This window comes from Calonectris borealis, unplaced genomic scaffold (genome assembly GCF_964195595.1).
Source record: "Calonectris borealis unplaced genomic scaffold, bCalBor7.hap1.2 HAP1_SCAFFOLD_50, whole genome shotgun sequence".
NCBI lineage: Eukaryota > Metazoa > Chordata > Aves > Procellariiformes > Procellariidae > Calonectris > Calonectris borealis.
In genome coordinates, this window is record NW_027441459.1 from 559,243 (window position 1) to 580,561 (window position 21,319).

Below are 21,319 nucleotides of genomic sequence, written 5' to 3' on the forward strand. Positions count from 1 at the left end.
AGACAGGACCTGAGGTGGAGGGGGGCGGAGTAGATTGCAATTGGAAGATTCGAAAGAAAACGCGAGTGAAGCGGATTATGATTGGAGGAACTGACAACCGACAAGGAGACAAAAAGTATAAAGAGAGGACTGAAAGACTGTTAAGCTGCCGGCCGTTGGTGGAGCAGGAGACTCCCCGGTCGCCCAGCGCTGTTTTGCTTACTTGTCGCTGGCTTTAATAAATCAAGAATTTCTAATTGACTAGTCTCTGTCACTCAATTGGACAGGTAAATTATAACAGGCACGATTCCCTCCTTTTTTTAGGCACGATTGCCCTCCTTTTTTTTAGGCTCCAAGCCCTCCTGGTCTTTTTAGGCTGCAAGCCCTCCTGGTTTTTTTTAGCTCCATTACCCTCCTTTTTTTAGGCTGCAAACCTTCCTTTTCTGAGGTCCAAGCCCGACATTTTTAGGCTCGTTACGCTCCTTTTTTTAGGCTTGATACCCTCCTTTTTCAGAGGTTGAAGCCCTCCTCTTCTTTTCGGCTGCAAAGCCTTAGGTTTTGGTACCAAAGCATCAGTTTAGGGCACAAAGCCTGATCTGAGGGTTCAAAGTCTCATTTTCATTTTCAAAGCCTCATTTGTAGGGCCCAAAGCTTCATCTATAGCGCTCAAAGCTTTGATTCGAGGGTCCAAACCCACCGAGGCGAAGGGCTCCGGAGCGGAGGATCGCGCTGGGGGAACCTTCCTGAAGCGGCAAAACCGCGGCAAAAACCGCCAAGGCAAAAGCGCAGGAGCGAGAGGGTGCCCCAGCCCCCTCCCCCGAGCCGGGGAGCGAGCTCCTGACGAGCGGCGGCTCTGACTCAGCGCGGGCGGGGACAGGCGGGACGGCGGCCAAACCCCCTCAGGTACAGGAGCAGCCCCCAGGGAGCGCGAGCGACCCGGAGCGCGGCGAACAGGGCGGGCAAACAGGGCGTGGCGCGTCAGAAGGGGCGGCAGTTGGGGCGGGCAGGGCGCAGCCCCCCCCAGGCTCTAGAGGCTCAACTCGTGGTCGTCGCCCTCCCAGAAGAGGACCTGGCCATGGTATCCACTCGGCCGAAAGCCATCGCCAGGAGAAACGGGTTTTATGCCCTTCCCCCTTCGAACCTCGTTTAAAGCCCTCTCGATGAGCCCCGCCAACTCATAGGCGAGAATCCTTTTCCCCCTGTGAGACAGCTGAACTCCGTCCATCGCCAGCAGCCCCGGTGCCGTGTAAACCTCCCCGTGGTCAAAGCAGCCAAAATTCCCCCGATGGCACCAGCCCCTGAGCCACGTGTTGATCCGATGAGTTTTCCTGTTCCCTTCAGTATTCCTCCCTGCCACTGAAGGGATCGAGGAAAACACCACCTGTGCTCCCGATCCTCCCACCAGTCGCCCCAGCGCCCTGAAGTCCCTTTTGATCGCTTCGGGACTCCTCTCTGCACCCTCCTCACTGCCAGCCTGTATAACCAGTAGCGGGTAGTGATCGGAGGGCTGTACCAGACCAGGGAGCTTCCTAGTAATGTCCTTCACCTGGGCCCCAGGGAGGCAGCAGACTTCCCTGTGGGATGGGTCTGGCCGGCAAATTGGGCCCTCCGTCCCCCTCAGAAGGGAATCACCTAGGACAATTACCCTCCTTTTTTTCTTAGCGGAGGCAGTCGTCATGCGTGGGGCTGACTGCCTCGCCTCGGGCAACCCCCTGGATGGGCCTTCATCTGCATCCTCGTTTGTCTGGCCCTCAAGTTCCAGGGCCCCATATCTGTTCTGTAAGGGCAACTGGGAAGGTTGGGGTGAGGGAGGCCGGGCGGGGATTCGCCTGGCGCCCCGAGCAGGGACCTGTGTCCATTCCCCCCCCTCGCCTGGGTCCCCTCCTTCTGCCTGGTGGCAAGAGGGCAGGGGATCCTCCGCTTCTTGTGGAGCCTCCACTTGCTGCCCTTGCCTCAGGGATGGTAGGGTGCGGCTCCACCAATCCATCTCCCTCTCACACCAGGGACAGGCTCAGGCACTCCCTGCAGCCGGAGACATGGAGATCTATGTTTGCGTGGGGGCTCCGTCTGGGTCGCCACATCCCTTCTGGTGATGGGCTTTTTTTTTTTTTTTTTTTTTTTTAAATTAAAAAATGGTTTAGCCCTTCCATTTTTGTATAAAACCCAGGGGAGCAGCCGAGCCCCTCGCCCACCACCCCGACTGCCGCCCCCCCACAAGGTACAACTTCACGTCAAACTTTGACTCTAAAGCCCATACCAATGTTTTCTACAGTCAATCGCCTATGCTCTTCCTTTGAACTATTCCTTAAAAAAAAATTTCCACATATCCCCAAGATTTCTTCTATCCCAGGTAGAGTACGACGACGGGAGGGAACGGGCCGATTCGTTTCGTGTTTTTTCCCCCTCTCTATGCCGTTTTTTGTTGTCCCTTCTTTCCAATTAGAGACTTGTGAATGTGCGGGATGACGCCTCCACCAGCAATGGTGGCTTTGATCAGCGAATCCAACTCCTTGTCCCCGCAGATCGCCAGCTGCAGGTGATGGGGAGTGATCCACTTGACTTTCAGATCCTTTGAGGCATTGCCCGCCAGCTCCAGCACCTCGGCAGTGAGGTACTCCAGGATGGCGGTGCTGTAGACGGCTGCGGTGGCTCCCACTCGCCCGTGGCTAGTGGTCCGAGCCTTTAAGTGCCTGTGGATCCGTCCCACGGGGAACTGCAGGCCAGCCCTCTGTGAGCGCGACACCGCCTTCGCCTTGGCTTTCCCGCTATCCTTTCCCGCCTTACCACCAGCCATGGTGTCGGTGCCAGTGTCGGCGCCGTGCCTGTCCTCTGGTCCTGAGTCCACGCTGGAGCCGCCTCAGGAGCGGCCATTCGTTGTGGATGACCCTCCTCCACACCATCAGTAGCTGAACTGAGCGGTGCCACAGAGAGGTCAATCTTGATAGCCCTGGGAATCCCTGGGAATTGAGGGAAACGTTCAGCATAATAACGTTCAGTCCCGCTGGAGCGGGACTCCACAACCTGGGCAATACATGCTTCCTCAACTCCGTCCTGCAGTGCCTGACCTACACACCCCCTCTGGCCAACTACCTGCTCTCTCGTGAGCACAGCCGGTCGTGTGAGTGAGCGTTTGTGACCGTCTCCTTGTAAATCTGCTGGGCGCTTCCCGAGGATTCCCAGCACCTGGGATTTGATTTGGGAGCAAAGCAGCCCTGCTTTGTGAAGCCCGCGAGTGGGTGTTCCTTGACCACTCAAGCCTAGAAGCCGCTTGTCGTATCTAGGTGCGTTCGTGTTCAGAAAGGCACCTCTTTCTAGCCCCAGGTCTCGGTCCCTATTGCTGCAAGTGAAGCCCTCTTTGCTTCTTGCACAGAAAACTTCTGTCAGTTTGGCATCCCTCTGGAGAAAGTTTTCTACGCCCTAACATGTCCCGGGCTTGTTGGGACGTTGGCACCTTGGGAGAAGAGGAGTGGAGACTGTTCTTCTAAGTTCAAGATCTCCATTAGGTTTCCCGTGGCTGTGCGTATTTTGCCAACCTGAGAATCTTCCTTCCCTGCCTCCCTCTTCAGGTCACCAGCCAGGCTTCTGCATGATGTGCATAATGGAAGCGCACGTTAACGAGGTCCTGCGTTCCTCAGCCAGTGCCATCGAGCCTTGGGGTGTCGTCAGTGTCCTCACACGTAAGCCATTTCAGGTGCTTTGACGTGTTTTCTTCCGTTCTTGTAGGGGAGAAGTACTAACTTCTTCTTTCTTAGGAATAGGAGAACATTTTGAGTTTGGCATGCAGGAAGACGCCCACGAGTTCTTGCGCTACGCTGTCGATGCCATGCAGACAGCCTGTCTGAGTGGAAGCAGCGAGTAAGCACAAGCCAATTCCCTTTTCAATGCTCCCGAGCCCTTTGGAGTCCTTCGTGTACTCCCGTCAAGGAAAACCTAGGCGCAGGGTTTTCAGAGAAAGCAAAACTGCTGGAGGAGGTAACTCTCTGCCTTACCATTTATTTCCAGCTTGGACATCTCTTCTCAATCAACTACCATCGTCCATCAAATATTTGGGGGCTTTCTGAGATCCAGAGGTACTTTTCCACAACTACTGCTCTCCTTGGAATTGTCTGTGCCCTTCTGTCTGCCCGTGGTAAAGAGCTGACGGTGTGACTGGCGTAGTAGGTATGACGAGCGTAAAGGGGCGCAGTCGACTTGCCCTGTCGCTGAGCATTTCGATTTGCCTTCCAGTCACGTGCTTGAGCTGCAAAGCGGTTTCTGATTCCTACGAGGCCTTCCTGGATGTTGCTTTGGATATAAAAGTAAGAGGGTTTGTAATTGTGCTTCGGGACGTCCCAAGGCCCCTGTAGCTTTCCAGAATCGAGGTAGTTGGCATAAATCGTAGACTGCAAACACAAGAGAGCTTGGTGGTGGGTGGGAAGTGGAATGGACGGTGTCCTTCTGGGGAGGCCATGGCAGGGGTCTCCCTGCAGATGCTGGCTTCAAGCTGGACAAGCACGCATTATCCTCTCTGCAGCGTTGGCGTGCTCGTGCAGGTGGCTGGCGTGCCACCTGTATGGACCAGTATCTCAGCCATTAAGGGTCAGCGTTCTTCTGCTCAAGAGAGAGGATATAGAAAGTACACAACATGGGGCACCCTGTGGTTTTACCTGCGTGACCACGGAGAGGACATGAGGCAGTGGGATGGAAAACCTACCTTGACCCTAGAGGCACGTGTACGTGAGTTGCAAGGAAAAACAATCACACAAGGGGGTTCTCTCAGGAAAAATGCTGCTCCAGTTTTCAGGAAAAACCTGTCTCACGATGGTCCAGTTTCCAGTGAACAGTTCCCCAGACAGAGTAGAAGGGCTGATCTTACTTTGGGTTTTAATGAAGGAATTCTTGACTCGCATTTGCAAGAAGTGAGAAACAGATATTATGACCAGGACTAGAGGGCCCCTGCCTCCGGCCAGGTGGAGGAAAGGGACAACCGGGTTTACTGGACTGTGTGGATTCGATGGCCTGGCACATCAGAGCCACAGGAGTATAAGGCTCTCGTAGACACTGGTGCACAGTGTACCCTGATGCCATCAGGCTATAAAGGGGCAGAACCCATTTGTATTTCTGGAGTGACAGGGGGATCCCAGGAGTTAACTGTGTTGGAGGCCGAAGTAAGTCTAACCGGGAATGAGTGGCAGAAGCACCCCATTGTGACTGGCCCAGAGGCTCCGTGCATCCTTGGCATAGACTACCTCAGGAGAGGGTATTTCAAGGACCCAAAAAGGTACTGGTGGGCTTTTGATATAGCTGCCCTGGAGACAGAGGAAATTAAACAGCTGTCCACCTTGCCTGGTCTCTCGGAGGACTCTTCTGTTGTGGGATTGTTGAGGGTTGAAGAACAGCAGGTACCAATCGCTACCACAACAGTGCACCGGCGACAATATCGCACCAACTGAGATTCCCTGATCCCCATCCATGAGCTGATTCGTCGACTGGAGAGCCAAGGAGTGATCAGCAAGACTCGCTCACCCTTCAACAGTCCCATATGGCCAGTGCAAAAGTCTAATGGAGAGTGGAGACTAGCAGTAGACTACCGTGGCCTGAACGAAGTCACGCCACCACTGAGTGCTGCCGTGCCGGACATGCTAGAACTTCAATACGAACTGGAGTCGAACACAGCCAAGTGGTACGCCACAATTGACATTGCTAATGCGTTCTTCTCCATCCCTTTGGCAGCAGAGTGCAGGCCACACTTTGCTTTCACTTGGAGGGGCATCCAGTACCCCTGGAACCGACTGCCCCAGGGGTGGAAACACAGCCCTACCATTTCCCATGGACTGATCCACACCGCACTGGAACAGGGTGAGGCTCCGGAACACCTGCAGTACATTGATGACATCATTGTATGGGGCAACACAGCAGAAGAAGCTTTCGAGAAGGGGAGAGAATAATTCAAATCCTTCTGAAGGCCGGTTTTGCCATAAAACAAAGTAAGGTCAAGGGACCTGCACAGGAGATCCAGTTTTTAGGAATAAAATGGCAAGATGGACGTCGTCAGATTCCAATGGATGTGATCAACAAAATAACAGCCATGTCCCCACCAACTAGCAAAAGGGAAACACAAACTTTCTTAGGCGTTGTGGGCTTTTGGAGAATGCATATTCCAGATTACAGCCTGATTGTAAGCCCTCTCTATCAAGTGACTCGGAAGAAGAACGATTTCAAATGGGGCCCTGAGCAACGACAAGCCTTTGAACAAATTAAACAGGAGATAGTTCAGGCAGTAGCCCTTGGGACAGTCCGGGCAGGACAAGATGTGAAGAATGTGCTCTACACTGCAGCTGGGGAGAATGGTCCTACTTGGAGCCTCTGGCAGAAAGCACCAGGGGAGACTTGAGGTCAACCCTTACGGTTCTGGAGTCAGGAATACAGAGGATCCGAGGCTCGCTACACTCCAACTGAGAAGGAGATATTGGCAGCATATGAAGGGGTTCGAGCTGCTTCGGAAGTGGTTGGTACTGAAGCACAGCTCCTCCTGGCACCCCGACTGCCGGTGCTGGGCTGGATGTTCAAAGGGAGGGTCCCCTCTACACATCATGCAACCGATGCTACGTGGAGTAAGTGGGTTGCACTGATCACACAACGGGCCCAAATAGGAAACCCCAGTCGCCCAGGAATCTTGGAGGTGATCACGAACTGGCCAGAAGGCAAAGATTTTGGAATATCCCCAGAGGAGGAGGTGACACGTGCTGAAGAGGCCCCACTGTATAACAAACTACCAGAAAATGAGAAGCAATATGCCTTGTTCACTGATGGGTCCTGTCGCCTTGTGGGAAAGCATCGGAGGTGGAAAGCTGCTGTATGGAGTCCTATACGCCAAGTTGCAGAAATTGCTGAAGGAGAAGGTGAATCGAGCCAGTTTGCAGAGGTGAAAGCCATCCAGCTGGCCTTGGACATTGCTGAACAAAAAAATGGCCAGTACTTTCTCTCTACACTGACTCATGGGTGGTGGCAAATGCCCTGTGGGGGTGGTTGCAGCAGTGGATGCAGAACAACTGGCAGCGCAGAGGTAAACCCATCTGGGATGCCGCATTGTGGCAAGATATTGCTGCCCAAGTAGAGAACCTGGTTGTAAAAGTACGTCACGTAGATGCTCACGTACCCAAGAGTCAGGCCACTGAAAAACATCAAAACAACCAGCAGGTGGACCAGGCTGCTAAGATTGAAGTGGCTCAGGTGGATTTGGACTGGCAACATAAGGGTGAATTATTTATAGCTCGGTGGGCCCATGATGCCTCAGGCCATCAAGGAAGAGATGCAACATATAGATGGGCTCGTGATCAAGGGGTGGACTTAACCATGGACGCTATTGCACAGGTTATCCATGAATGTGAAACATGCGCTGCAATCAAACAAGCCAAGCGAGTAAAGCCTCTTTGGTATGGGGGACGATGGTTGAAGTATAAATATGGGGAGGCCTGGCAGATTGATTATATGACACTCCCACAAACCCGCCATAACAAGCGCTATGTGCTCACCATTGTGGAAGCAACCACCGGATGGCTGGAAACATACCCTGTGCCTCATGCCACTGCCCGGAACACCATCCTGGGCCTTGAAAAGCAAGTCCTATGGCGACATGGCACCCCAGAAAGAATTGAGTCAGACAACGGGACTCATTTCCGAAACACCCTCATAGACACCTGGGCCAAAGAGCATGGCATTGAGCGGGTCTATCACATCCCCTACCATGCACCAGCCTCCGGGAAAATCGAACGATACAACGGGCTGCTAAAGACTACGCTGAGAGCAATGGGTGGTGGGACATTCAAGCATTGGGATACACATTTAGCAAAGGCCACCTGGTTAGTCAACACTAGGGGGTCTGTTAATCGAGCTGGCCCTGCCCAATCAAAACTCTTACGTACTGTAGAGGGGGATAAAGTCTCTGTCGTGCACATAAGAAATATGCTGGGGAAGACAGTCTGAGTTACTCCTGCCTCTGGCAAGGGAAACCCATCCGTGGGATTGCTTTTGCTCAAGGACCTGGGTACACTTGGTGGGTGATGCGAAAGGATGGGCAAGTCCAGTGTGTACCTCGAGAGGATTTGATTTTGGGTGAAAATAGCCAATGAACTGAATTGTATGATGTCAATTGTTATATGGTATTGTATATCATTATTTCTATGGTTGCTATCAATGGTATAGCAGTGAAAATCACCCAGATTAATGAAGAATGAACTGACTCCGATGAAACCGAGCAAAGTGCAACGATGATAGAACTGAACGAGTGCAGCAGTACCGAAATGAGAACTGGCTTCAGGATGCAACAGCCCAACACCACACACCATGCTTCTGGCCCTGAAAGACTGTTATGACAGATGGAGCCCAAAGTTGTGGACTAAAAGAACTCAATGGACATTTGTATATATTTATGTATATATATGTATGTATATGTCTTTTATATATATGTGTATGTATATGTATTATATATGTGTATATATATAAAAGATAGTGGTGATTAATTGAAATGTATCAAAAAATGTGAGACCTAAGCATAACGTAAATGGTATGGAATAAGGGGTGGATATATATTGTCCTGGTTTCGGCTGGGATAGGGTTAAATTTCTTCCTAGTGCTGTGTTTTGGATTTAGTATGAGGAGAATGTTGATAACACCCTGATGTTTTCAGTTGTTGCTAAGTGCCCTCCTAGTCCAAGGACAGCTCCCGTGCCTACTGACTGAGCTAGGTACACAAGATGGGAGGGAACATAATCAGGACAGCCAGCCCAGCTGGCTAATGGGGTATTCCATACCATGTGACGTCATGCTCAGTATATGACGGGTAGGCGTGATCCAGGAAGTACCGATCGCTACTTCGTTATCGGTCAGCGCGGGTGGTGAGCAATTGCATTGTGTATCACTCATTTTGTATATTCTATCATTATTATTATTATTATTTTCCCTCTTCTGTTCTATTAAACTGTCTTTATCTCAACCCACGAGTTTTTCTCACTCCTACCCTTCCGATTCTCTCCCCGTCCCACTGGGGGGGCGGGGGGAGTGAGCGAGCGGCTGCGTGGTATTTGGCTGCCTGCCAGATTAAACTACGACACAGTCTTAAAAAAAGGAGGGCTCGCAGCTTTAAAAAAAGGAGAGTTTGGAGCCTAAAAAAGGAGGGTTTGGACCTCTAAAAAAGGAAGGTATCTACCTTAGAATCAAAGCTTTGGGCCCTACAAATGAGGCTTTGGGCCCTGCAAATGAGGCTTTGAAAATGAAAACGAGACTTTGAACCCTCAAATCAGGTTTTGTGCCCTAAAATGATGCTTTGGTACCAAAACCTCAGGCTCTGCACACTAAAAACGCATCTTTGGAGGCTGAAGAGGAGGCTTTGGGCCCTCAGAATTGCAGACTGACTCCTAAAAATGAGGCTTTGGTCCCTGAATAAAACTTGTAAATTCGGGTTTGCCCTCTACAAATGACACTTTGGACCTTCACAGTCAGACTCGGGGCCTTCAGACTGATGCTCTGGGTCCTTAAGATGAGTCTTTGGACCTTAAAAGCAGGGCTTGGAGCATACAAATGAGGGTTTGGACCCTAAAGAGGTGGGTTAATACCCTAGAATCAAAGCTTTGGGCCCTACAAATGAGGCTTCGGGCCCTACAAATGAGGCTTTCAAAATGAAATGGAGACTTTGAACCCTCAAATCAGGTTTTCTGCCCTAAAATGATGCTTTGGTACCAAAACCTCAGGCTTTGCAGCCTAAAAAAAACAGGACTTGCACTCTAAAAAAACCAGGAGAGCTCGGACCCCTGAAAAAGGAGGGTATCAAGCCTAAAAAAAGGAGGGTAACGAGTCTAAAAAAGGGGGGCTTGGACCTCAGAAAAGGAAGGTTTGCACCCTAAAAAAGGAGGGCTTGCAGCCTAAAAAAATAGAGGGTAATAGAGCCTGGATTCTAAAAAAAAGGAGGGCTTGGAGCCTAAAAAACAGGAGGGCAATCATGCCTAAAAAAAGGAGGGGAATCGTGCCTAAAAAAAGGAGGGAATCGTGCCTAAAGAACGTTCTTTTTTGGTAAAGATATGGGAACTCAACCATGAAAAGTAACACCTTGTTCCCCCTTAGGATGCATCATTAAACATTGGGGAAAATTTGGGGATGATCCTTTGAGAAAGGAGAAATTAATTCAATATTGTACTAGATGGTGGCCAATGTATAAATTAGAAGATGAGGAAAAATGGCCAGAATTGGGAACCTTGCAATATAATACTATTTTACAATTAACGTTATTTTGTAGAAGACAAGGAAAATGGGATGAGGTACCTTATGTAGATTTGTTTTTTTTTCTTTGAGAAATGATCATGAAATTCGGAAAAAATGTCAACTTTTAGATTTAGATTCTAATGTAATGATGATGATGATGGAAAATAAGGAACCAAAAGCGCACTGTTGTTCTGCTTGTAGCATAGGAAAACGGTGTGTAAAACTAGGAGAAGAAGAGGAGGATACACAAATGTTAGTACCACCAAATAAAAATGAAACTTCTGAAACCGAAGGAAGAGGAAGCAATACTTTTAGTCCGATAGCTGGCAGGACTAGAACCCAGCAAGGGTCTGTATTGTTAGCACCCCTTCGCCAGGCAGTGGGCCCAAGGCGGGAGCCAGTATTTGTGAAAGTACCGTTTACAACTTCTGATTTAATGAATTGGAAAGAGATAGCAAGATCATATAGAGAGAATCCTGAAAAGGTGTATAGATCTTTTCGAACAATTATTGAAAATCATAATCCAGATTGGCAAGATATTCAAATTCTTTTGAATAATTTGTTGACTCCTGAAGAAAAGAGGGTAGAATTAGACAAAGCAAATATGGAAAATGAGAGAATAAATGCAAGAGAAGGTCCTGCTCATTTTATGCCAACTCAAGACCCAAATTGGAATCCTAATAGTAATGACGGGAAATTGATGATGAAACAGTATCAACAATTAATTTTGTATGGAGTAGAGAATGGAATATCCCGCCCAAAGAATGTGGCGAAATTGACTCAAATAATTCAAGGAAAAACAGAGGACCCATCTCCCTTTTATGAAGGATTACGTGAGGCAGCTAGGAAACGGACAGACTTAGATCCTGAGAGTGATGAGAATAGAGCAATATTTACTACGTTGTTTGTAGGGCAAGCTGCTCCAGATATTCGAAAGAAAGTGCAGAAAGTGGATGGGATTACAGGAATGGCTATATCACAGTTAACTGAAATTGCTGATAAGGTGTATAACAAGAGGGAAGAGGAGGAAAAGAAAAATCAGGACAAAGAAAAAAGAAAAGACAGGAAACAAAAAGCTGCTCTTCTAGCAGCTGCTTTTGTAAATGCCCAAGGATCAGCTGGAGGAAGAGGTAGAAGATATTTGAGAGGTAGCGGTAGAGGGTATTTGAGAGGAAAAGGTAGAGGAGGTAGAGATATGGTTAAACAATATACCCCATTAGGATTTAATCAATGTGCTGTATGCAAGAAACAGGGACACTGGAAGAGTGAGTGTCCAGAGAACAAAGAAGCAGTCGTGACTCAGTCACAGCAGATACCGCCTGAAGCTGATTTACTTATGATGGGAGGAGATTCTGAATGATGGGGACCGGGGGTAGAAAATGATATTTTCCCAGCTGAGCCCCTGGTTCCAGTAAAGCTGGGAGACGAAGTAGTCGGTTTTTTAGTAGATACTGGAGCAAAATATTCTGTTATAAATACATGTAAAGGACCAATGAGTAAATTTAATGCATCTATTGTTGGGGTCACGGGAAAGAAGGAGGTAAGGACTTCTTTGAAACCTTTAAAATGTAAAATTGGAGGAAAAACATTGATGCATGAATTTTTATATATACCGGAATGCACCATGCCTCTCTTAGGACAGGATTTATTGAATAAATTGGGAGCACAAATTAACTTTAAAGAAAGGAAGAATCCAAGTTCATTTTCCTGAAGCTAATGCCTGGCAAGCCCAAGTTTATTTATTACAGACAAACACAGATGCATATGAAGAAATTCCAGAAGAGATTAAAGATGCAGTTCACCCTTCCGTTTGGGCAACAGAGAAACGAGGAAGAGCGAAAAATGTGGAACCGGTAAAAGTTGAATTGAAAACAGGAGTTTGACCGGTAAGAAGGAAACAATATCCTATTAGTATAGAAGCCAGAAAAGGTTTGGAACCAATAATAAATAATTTTCTGAAATATGGACTTTTAAGAGAATGTCAATCTGATTATAATACTCCTATCCTTCCGGTGAAAAAGCCACATAACCAAGGATATAGGCTGGTTCAAGACCTAAGAGCAATAAACCAGGTAGTGGTGGACACTCATCCAGTAGTCCCTAATCCATATACGCTGCTAACAACTATCAATGAATCAAATGCATATTTCTCTGTTACAGATTTGAAAGATGCTTTCTTTTGTATACCTCTGGAAGAAAACAGTCAAAAGATTTTTGCTTTTGAATGGGAAGATCCATCGACTGGGAGGAGGACTCAGCTCTGCTGGACCGTGCTGCCACAAGGGTTTAAAAATAGCCCAACCATCTTTGGAGCAGCCTTGACCAAGGAACTGGAACACTGGTCCGGTAAGGAAGATCAAATCCCCCTCCTTCAGTGTGTTGATGACAGCCTATTGGGAGCAGATACTATTGAGATCTGCAAGGAAAAGACTGTTAGCCTCCTAAACTTTGGGGGAATGGCCCGGTATAGGCTGTCAGGGAAGAAAGCACAAATTGCAAAACAAACTGTAATTTATTTGGGGTTTGAGATTTCCCAAGGACAGCGAAGATTGGGAAATGGTAGAAAAGAAGCCATTTGCAGGATGGCACCCCCTCAATCCAAAAGAGAGTTGAGAGGATTTCTAGGAATGGCTGGATGGTGTCGCCTTTGGATTCCAAATCATGGTTTGCTGGCAAAAGCACTGTATGAGGCAACCAAAGGCCCTGAAGAATTGTTAGAATGGACTCCAGAGTGCCGAAAAAGTTGTGATGACATTAAACAGACTTTAATGAAAGCTCCAGCTCTAGGACTCCCAAATCTGACCAAACCCTTTGAACTATTTGTTCATGAGAAGAGACATGTAGCTATGGGGGTTTTGACTCAACTTTTGGGAGACTGGAAAAGACCAGCGGCTTACTTTTCCAAACAATTAGATAAAGTAAGCTCAGGATGGCCGAGCTGCTTGCGGGCAGTTGCGGCAACGGTTCTCATCATTCAAGAAGCTAGAAAATTGACATTGGGACAGAAAATAACGGTTCACGTCCCGCATGCGGTACTTGCAGTGCTGGAACAAAAAGGACATCATTGGCTAATCCCTAGTCGTTTGTTACAGTATCAGGCTTTGTTAGTGGAACAAGACGACATCGTTTTGAAAGTGAGTACAATTTTAAATCCTGCCTCTTTCATGCCAAGTGAAAAAGAGAGTGATCTTAACCATGATTGTTTACAAGTTACTGAACAGGTACGTGCCAGCAGGCCAGATCTGAAAGATGTCCCTCTCCAAACTCCGGATGAAGAATTATTTACTGATGGAAGCAGCTTTGTTGTAAAAGGAGAAAGGAGGGCTGGCTATGCTGTGGTAACTTCAACTGAAGATCGAGAAGTAAAAGCATTACTTCCAAATACATCCTCCCAGAAGGCAGAAATTACAGCCCTGACAAAAGCCTTAAATTTGGCTAAAGGTAAAAGAGTCAACATCTATACAGATTCTAAATATGCTTTTGGAGTTGGGCACGCTCATGGAGCAATATGGAAGGAGCGAGGACTTTTATCTGCTAGCGGTACCCCTATACAATATGGACCAGAGATTTTGAATTTGTTGGAAGCGGTACAGAAACCTAAAAAAGTTGCGGTGATTCATTGTAAGGCCCATCCAAAAGGGGACTCAAAAGTAATACAAGGAAATCGGAAAGCAGATGAGGCTGCTAAACGTGTAGCATTAAATACTATGATTTATGTTTTAATTCCATCAGAAGAAATTCAGGTGGAATCCCCAAATTATAATGAGAAAGAAAATAAATTAGCTATGCTGTTACATTGTAAGAAGAATGATCAAGGATGGTGGATAACTTCACATGGACAATGTATAGTAACCCCTGAAATTATGAAGAAATTAATGGTCAAAACCCATGCTGAAACACATATGGGAGCAGAGGCGATGGTGGAATCAGTAAAACGATATGCCATAGGAACCAAAATGTTATTGATTGCTAAAAGTGTGAGGAATAAATGTGAGATTTGTCTTAGGAACAATCCGAAAATACAAATCCGACCCCCTCCTGGAGAGGTAAAGAGAGGCATAACTCCCGGTGAGTATTGGCAAAGAGATTTTTCAGAGTTACCGCGATGTAACCAATACCGATATCTATTGGGATTGGTAGATACCTTCTCTGGATGGCCGAAAGCCTTCCCGTGTCGAACCAACAAGGCAAAAGAGGTTGTGAAACATTTGTTGGAAGAAATCATTCCAAGGTTTGGAGTCCCTTTAGGAATATCCTCAGACAGAGGTCCACATTTTGTAGCAGAGGTTGTTAAAAACATGAGTGAGACATTAGGGATTAAGTGGGATCTCCATACCCCTTGCAGACCTCAATCTAGTGGGCAGGTGGAAAGGATGAATCAAACATTGAAAAGACAAATCTCTAAAATACGTCAGGAAGCTTAACTGAAGTGGATCGAAGCCTTACCACTGGCCTTGTTGAGAATTAGGGTGACCCCCTAGAGCTAAAGAAGAAGTGAGTCCATTTGAAATTTTATGTAGAAAACCTTATAGTGTTAATTTGACAGGAGGATCAGAACAAATGCAGGTAATAGGAGAAAAAGTATTGACTGACTATCTTTTATCTTTGAGTAAGGTGTTCAATTCTTTGCATAAGTATGTCCTTTTGAAGACACCTTTACCTCTTGAATTTCCAGTACGCCCATTTAGTCCAGGGGATCAAGTTTATCTGCGAACGTGGAAGGACGACCCTCTTGGAGAAAAGTGGAAAGGACCTTTGCAGGTGCTGTTAACAACAAACACTGCTGTGAAACTAGAAGGAATAGATTCTTGGATTCATTATACGAGGATTAAGAAAATGCCACCTGGACTGTGGACATCTGTATGTGAGGAAGCATTGAAGTTAACTTTACGGCGTGTTCAATGAGATACTGGAGATGCTGCTAAATTAGTGTAATAACTTGATTTTTGAACAGAATTAAATTAGCGAAAGAGGGAAGATGTGGAATGTGGTGTTGTTAATAATAACGATCAGTCAGATTGATTCTCAATTTTTGTTACCAAAATGGGATAGAAATCGAAATATCTGGGAACTTTTAGCCCGAGAAGTAACGAACATGTCTTCCTCTTGTATTGCAGCCGAGAATTCTGTGGGAGGGATGTATAGTTCTTGTTTGGTAGGAGTACCAACCCCATTGGAATTGATGAAGTATTACACAATGTTTCAAAGTTTTGACATTAAGTTAACTTATCCTAGCATTTCTAGTTTAGGAAAAACAACTAGATTCAAGGAGAGAGGGATGTTAAGAGTCAAGGTGCGAGGAATGCTTCCAGCTGGGCATTGTGTTAAATTTATCAATGGCATTTCTAAATGTGAAAATTTAACACGTTTACAACCTCCTCTGAGATGTAGCTCCACTCAACTTCAGAGTTATGCATGGGCTCATACTAAACTACCCCTTGGATGGTTTTTGTTATGTGGACGAATAGCATATTCCTATATTCCAGCGAATGTGACCGGAGGTCCGTGTTCAACAGGGAGGACAGCTCCGCTGCTGATAGGCAAAAAGGACTTAGAACATGGTGGACGAACTAAAAGGAGTGTACATCAGATATCAGAGGATGGTGACTCGCAAGTCACTTTATACAGTTCGAGTGAGATGTCAGCTGCAGCTATCCTAGCACCCGGAGTTGGAGTAGCTATGAATTATCACACCATAAAATGGATTACTTGTGCTTTAGTAAAAGATATAAATTATACCTCCCAAGCACTTCCGGCTATTGGTATGGAAATGACACAAATAAGAGAAGCCACACTTGAAAATAGGGCTGCGATTGACTATTTACTTTTAAGACGTAATCACGGCTGTGAAGAATTTAAAGGAATGCGTTGTTTTAATTTAAATGATAATGCACAGTTAGTGGAGAAGAAAATCCAACAATTAAAAGATTTGGCATATGGGTTTAAAGAACGGGAAGGATTAGATTTTTCTTGGTTGTTCTCGTGGCTTCCAAATTTAAATTGGCTTAGACAATTATTTTTGTTTGTGGTATTGATCGTTATTTTAGTTATGATTACATGCTGTAGGATTCAATTTGTATCTTTTTGTAGCAAATAAGTATTATGAGACTCATGATGCCTAACATCATAAGTCTCAAAGGGGGGAATTGTTAATGTTAATCTTAATCAACACTAATCCTCAAAGTGTTATCGTCCTGTGTACAGCCCTCGCCCAGAACTGGGTTAAAAGACCAGCTAATAAGAAACCAGAATGATGAAGCTAGTGAGTGGGTGTTTGATTGGAGGAGATCAAGATGTATTTGTTTTAATTTAAGAACACTATGGTGATAGATAGTTTAGTTTGTTGTGGATTCTATATTGCTCGCTTCTGTAATTTTAAACAATGAAAATTTGTTGCTTAGAAGTTAGATAACTAACAGGTGTGTGTTTGTAGTTGTGTGGAGTAGTAATTCATTATAAACTGTGTGTTTTAAAGGTAGTGATAATTAATTTTAGCTATGGAAACTCTAAACAAACGTGGTCCAAGCATGGCTCAGGGACAAATTGCGACCCTATAAGGTAAAGAGGAAATAAGTTCATGAAGAGTTCACCACCCTGCCGACCACCAGAGACCACCCGAGACCCCCAAGGAGACCCTAAAGGCTTTAGTGCGCATGTGTCTAGGATGATGATATTAGAATTAGTTCTCGGAAATGTAATGAATATGTAAAAGAGAAACTTAAAATATGGATGAGAAGCATGGATATAAACAGAAAGGTGACTAGAGCGGGTGTGCTTCATTTGTGGCAAGTCCACCGAGCACCCAGGCCTGAATAAAACAAATCTCTCCTGAGCGTGTGGAATCGGTTAACTGCACGCCGGGCACGAATCCGCTTTTCGGACGACAGTTTTTGGCGACCCAGGTGGGAGTGCTGTGAAGCCTTGCCCGCATCGACTCGCCGGCTCCCGGTGGGGAGACCCTGCTCTCCGGACTCCAGCGCGCACCGCCCTTTTGATCGGGGACTCCGTGAGTATTCTCCCCGACCAGAGCAGGTGAGCGACTCAACGGTGCAACGCTAAGGGAAAAGAGATATTGTTCTGGGCTATAAAATCGTGCATGCATTTGGTAAGGAATTGTGGCCACAGGTAAAGAGGTATCTTCATATGCGTTTGACAGTGACCACTGGAGTATATGAAGTTGTGGTACAGAACGTTCTTTCTTGGTAAAGATATAGGAGCTCAACCATCAAAAGTAACACCTTGTTCCCCCTTAGGATGCATCATTAAACATTGGGGAAAATTTGGGGGTGATCCTTTGAGAAAGGAGAAATTAATTGAATATTGTACTAGATGGTGGCCAGTGTATAAATTAGAAGATGAGGAAAAATGGCCAGAATTGGGAACCTTGCAAAATAATACTATTTTACAATTAATGTTATTTTAAAATAACATCAAAGAATTTCTTCCTCATATCTAATCCACGTCTTCCCTCCTTCAGTTTAAAGCCGTTACCCCTCGCCCTATCACTGCACTCCCTGGTAACGAGGCCCTCCCCATCTTCCCTGTAGGCCCCCTTGAAGCACTCTTCTCTACATCAGCCACCTTCAGACAGCACACAAGCAGCAGTTTACACCAGGGCGGCAGCCTGAAGCCCAGGAGCAAAAAACAGTGATTGACCTGGGGTAGTTCAGATTCAAGAGGAGCGAGTGATGCAGGGAGTAATTGTCTCCTGGGACAGAAAGGGAAACGCTCCGGAGGACGAGAAGAGCAGCAGAACCCGGAAAGGAAACCTATTCTAAACACTTTTGATTCCTTGTTATTACCTGACATAAAACAGTAGGTAAGCTTGCTGCCTGAGAACTGTGTCCATGTCCTGAAGAACCACAGACATATCGTTCATCTTGTACCACAGTCCGTTGCTGGCCTGCGAAGAAAGGCATCGATATCTGGAGATGAACTGCATGGTTTCTCCCCCAAAACAGGCAGAAAACTGCAGAACCAAGAGTACGTCAAAACAAATCCAATGCAGCCGGGAAGGAGACCTTCTCGCCAAGAACCTTGGCTACCTTGGCTACCAGTAACACTGCCGTGAAAGTTGGTCTTCCCAAGCACACATTTTCCCCTTCTTAGGAAGGAACTTGCTCTTTACCTTTGTGTAGCAGAAATAGTGTCCTGCACGACAGCTGTCACCGCTATGCACCAGGATAGCGTATAAGGCTTAGAGGAGCGGTTCTCCAGCTGCCTGAGAGGTGTATGGGCGAAGATCCAAGTACTCGGGATATTCCACCACCTACGGAGAGACCAAGAGGGCTCAGAAACGATCCTGAAATACTACACGAAATAGCCTTCAACATGTAATGCTTTGGGTGCCAGGAAACTGTTCTCGGCCAAAGCAGCTCTGCCAGAGCAGAGTACATGCTCGTCTTCCCACGGGAACGCTCCTCTCCCCGGAAGGGAACACGAAAAACCCAACATGGCCAGCTTGCGAAAGAGCGCACGCTTTGGGAAACCTGCTGCTCCAGGAAGAGAAAGTTGCGCTCCAGTTGTGTACTCACCTTGGCGATCTCCCAGCCGGTGAAATCGTCAAACCTTTTCAGACACACCGTGAGAACCTTGGGCACGCGATGGATTGTAAACCTCTTGGAGGCGGCAACCATCTTGTCACACCTTGAAACCAAGCACAGAGCCAAGTGCTGAAATGCACCCTGAGATGCAGCCTTTTTCCCCAGACGGGTGCTGAAGGGGGGCAAAGGGAAGCAGGATGCGAGCACGCCAAGGCTGCAGAGAGGATAACGCGTGCTTGTCCAGCTTGAAGCCAGCACCTACAGGGAGACCCCTGCCATGGCCTCCCCAGAAGGACGCCGTCCATTCCACTTCCCACCCACCACCAAGCTCTCTTGTGTTCACAGTCTACGATTTTAAGCCAACTGCCTCAATTCTGGAAAGCTACATGGGCCTTGGGACGTCCCGAAGCACAATTACAAACCCTCTTACTTTTATATCCAAAGCAACATCCAGGAAGGCCTCGTAGGAATCAGAAACCGCTTTGCAGCTCAAGCACGTGACTGGAAGGCAAATCGAAATGCTCAGCGACAGGGCAAGTCGACTGCGCCCCTTTACGCTCGTCATACCTACTACGCCAGTCACACCGTCAGCTCTTTACCACGGGCAGACAGAAGGGCACAGACAATTCCAAGGAGAGCAGTAGTTGTGGAAAAGTACCTCTGGATCTCAGAAAGCCCCCAAATATTTGATGGACGATGGTAGTTGATCGAGAAGAGATGTCCAAGCTGGAAATAAATGGTAAGGCAGAGAGTTACCTCCTCCAGGAGTTTTGCTTTCTCTGAAAACCCTGGGCCTAGGTTTTCCTTGACGGGAGTGCATGAAGGACTCCAAAGGGCTCGGGAGCATTGAAAAGGGAATTGGCTTGTGCTTACTCGCTGCTTCCACTCAGACAGGCTGTCTGCATGGCATCGACAGCGTAGCGCAAGAACTCGTGGGCGTCTTCCTGCATGCCAAACTCAAAATGTTCTCCTATTCCTAAGAAAGAGGAAGTTAGTACTTCTCCCCTACAAGAACGGAAGAAAACACGTCAAAGCACCTGAAATGACTTACGTGTGAGGACACGGACGACACCCCAAGGCTCGATGGCACTGGCTGAGGAACGCAGGACCTCGTTAACGTGCGCTTCCATTATGCACATCATGCAGAAGCCTGGCTGGCGACCTGAAAAGGGAGGCAGGGAAGGAAGATTCTCAGGTTGGCAAAATACGCACAGCCACGGGAAACCTAATGGAGATCTTGAACTTAGAAGAACAGTCTCCACTCCTCTTCTCCCAAGGTGCCAACGTCCCAACAAGCCCGGGACATGTTAGGGCGTAGAAAACTTTCTCCAGAGGGATGCCAAACTGACAGAAGTTTTCTGTGCAAGAAGCAAAGAGGGCTTCACTTGCAGCAATAGGGACCGAGACCTGGGGCTAGAAAGAGGTGCCTTTCTGAACACGAACACACCTAGATACGACAAGCGGCTTCTAGGCTTGAGTGGTCAAGGAACACCCACTCGCGGGCTTCACAAAGCAGGGCTGCTTTGCTCCCAAATCAAATCCCAGGTGCTGGGAATCCTCGGCAAGCGCCCAGCAGATTTACAAGGAGACGGTCACAAACGCTCACTCACACGACCGGCTGTGCTCACGAGAGAGCAGGTAGTTGGCCAGAGGGGGTGTGTAGGTCAGGCACTGCAGGACGGAGTTGAGGAAGCACGTATTGCCCAGGTTGTGGAGTCCCGCTCCAGCGGGACTGAACGTTATTATGCTGAACGTTTCCCTCAATTCTCAGGGATTCCCGGGGCTATCAAGAGTGACCTCTCTGTGGCACCGCTCAGTTCAGCTATTGATGGTGTGGAGGAGGGTCATCCACAACGAATGGCCGCTCCTGAGGCGGCTCCAGCGTGGACTCAGGACCAGAGGACAGGCGCGGCGCCGACACTGGCACTGACACCATGGCTGGTGGTAAGGTGGGAAAGGATAGCAGGAAAGCCAAGGCGAAGGTGGTGTCGCGCTCAAATCAAAGGGAACCTCAGAAAAGGAAGGTTTGCAGCCTAAAAAAAGGAGGGCTTGCAGCCTAAAAAAATGGAGGGTAATAGAGCTAAAAAAACCAGGAGGGCTTGGAGCCTAAAAAAAAGGAGGGCTTGGAGCCTAAAAAAAAGGAGGGCAATCGTGCCTAAAAAAAGGAGGGAATCGTGCCTAAAAAAAGGAGGGAATCGTGCCTAAAAAAGGAAGGGCTTGGAGCCTAAAGAAAGGGAGGAGAATCGTGCCTAAAAACAGGAGGGAATCGTACCTAAAGAAAGGAGGGAATAGTGCCTAAAAAAGGAAGAGTTTGGAGCCTAATAAAAACGAGGAGAATGGAGCCTAAAAAAAGCAGGGTATCGAGCCTAAAAAAAAGAGGGCTTGCAGCCCCAGAAAGGCGGCTTTGGGCACTAAACAGGATGGGCTGGATGCTTTGGACCCTGCAAAGGAGGGGAACCTCTTGGCTCCCATCTGGGCTGGCTTTGGCGCCCAGGAACTCCACACAACAGACCCCCTCTGTGGTGGTGCATTCCCCCCCCCTTTTCCTCTGGGCTACGATA

At 47.4% G+C, this 21,319-nt stretch overlaps 1 protein-coding gene and 1 pseudogene across 1 annotated transcript; one reads left to right on the forward strand and one right to left on the reverse strand.

Annotated features, from left to right (window-relative positions):
* The window catches only part of LOC142076449 (histone H2A.V-like), a 186,260-nt pseudogene extending 165,631 nt beyond the window's left edge, over positions 1-20,629 (forward strand).
* Positions 2,368-2,837, reverse strand: LOC142076475 (histone H2A.V-like). Its single transcript, XM_075138765.1, has one exon. The coding sequence runs from the start codon at positions 2,771-2,773 to the stop codon at positions 2,387-2,389; it is 387 nt and encodes a 128-aa protein (XP_074994866.1). The 5' UTR covers positions 2,774-2,837; the 3' UTR covers positions 2,368-2,386.
* Positions 20,630-21,319: the final 690 nt, after the last annotated feature.

What these genes read in the sequence shown, in the direction of transcription:
- LOC142076475 (XM_075138765.1), bottom strand. Translation starts at nt 2,773, where the DNA reads ATGGCTGGTGGTAAGGCGGGAAAGGATAGCGGGAAAGCCAAGGCGAAG.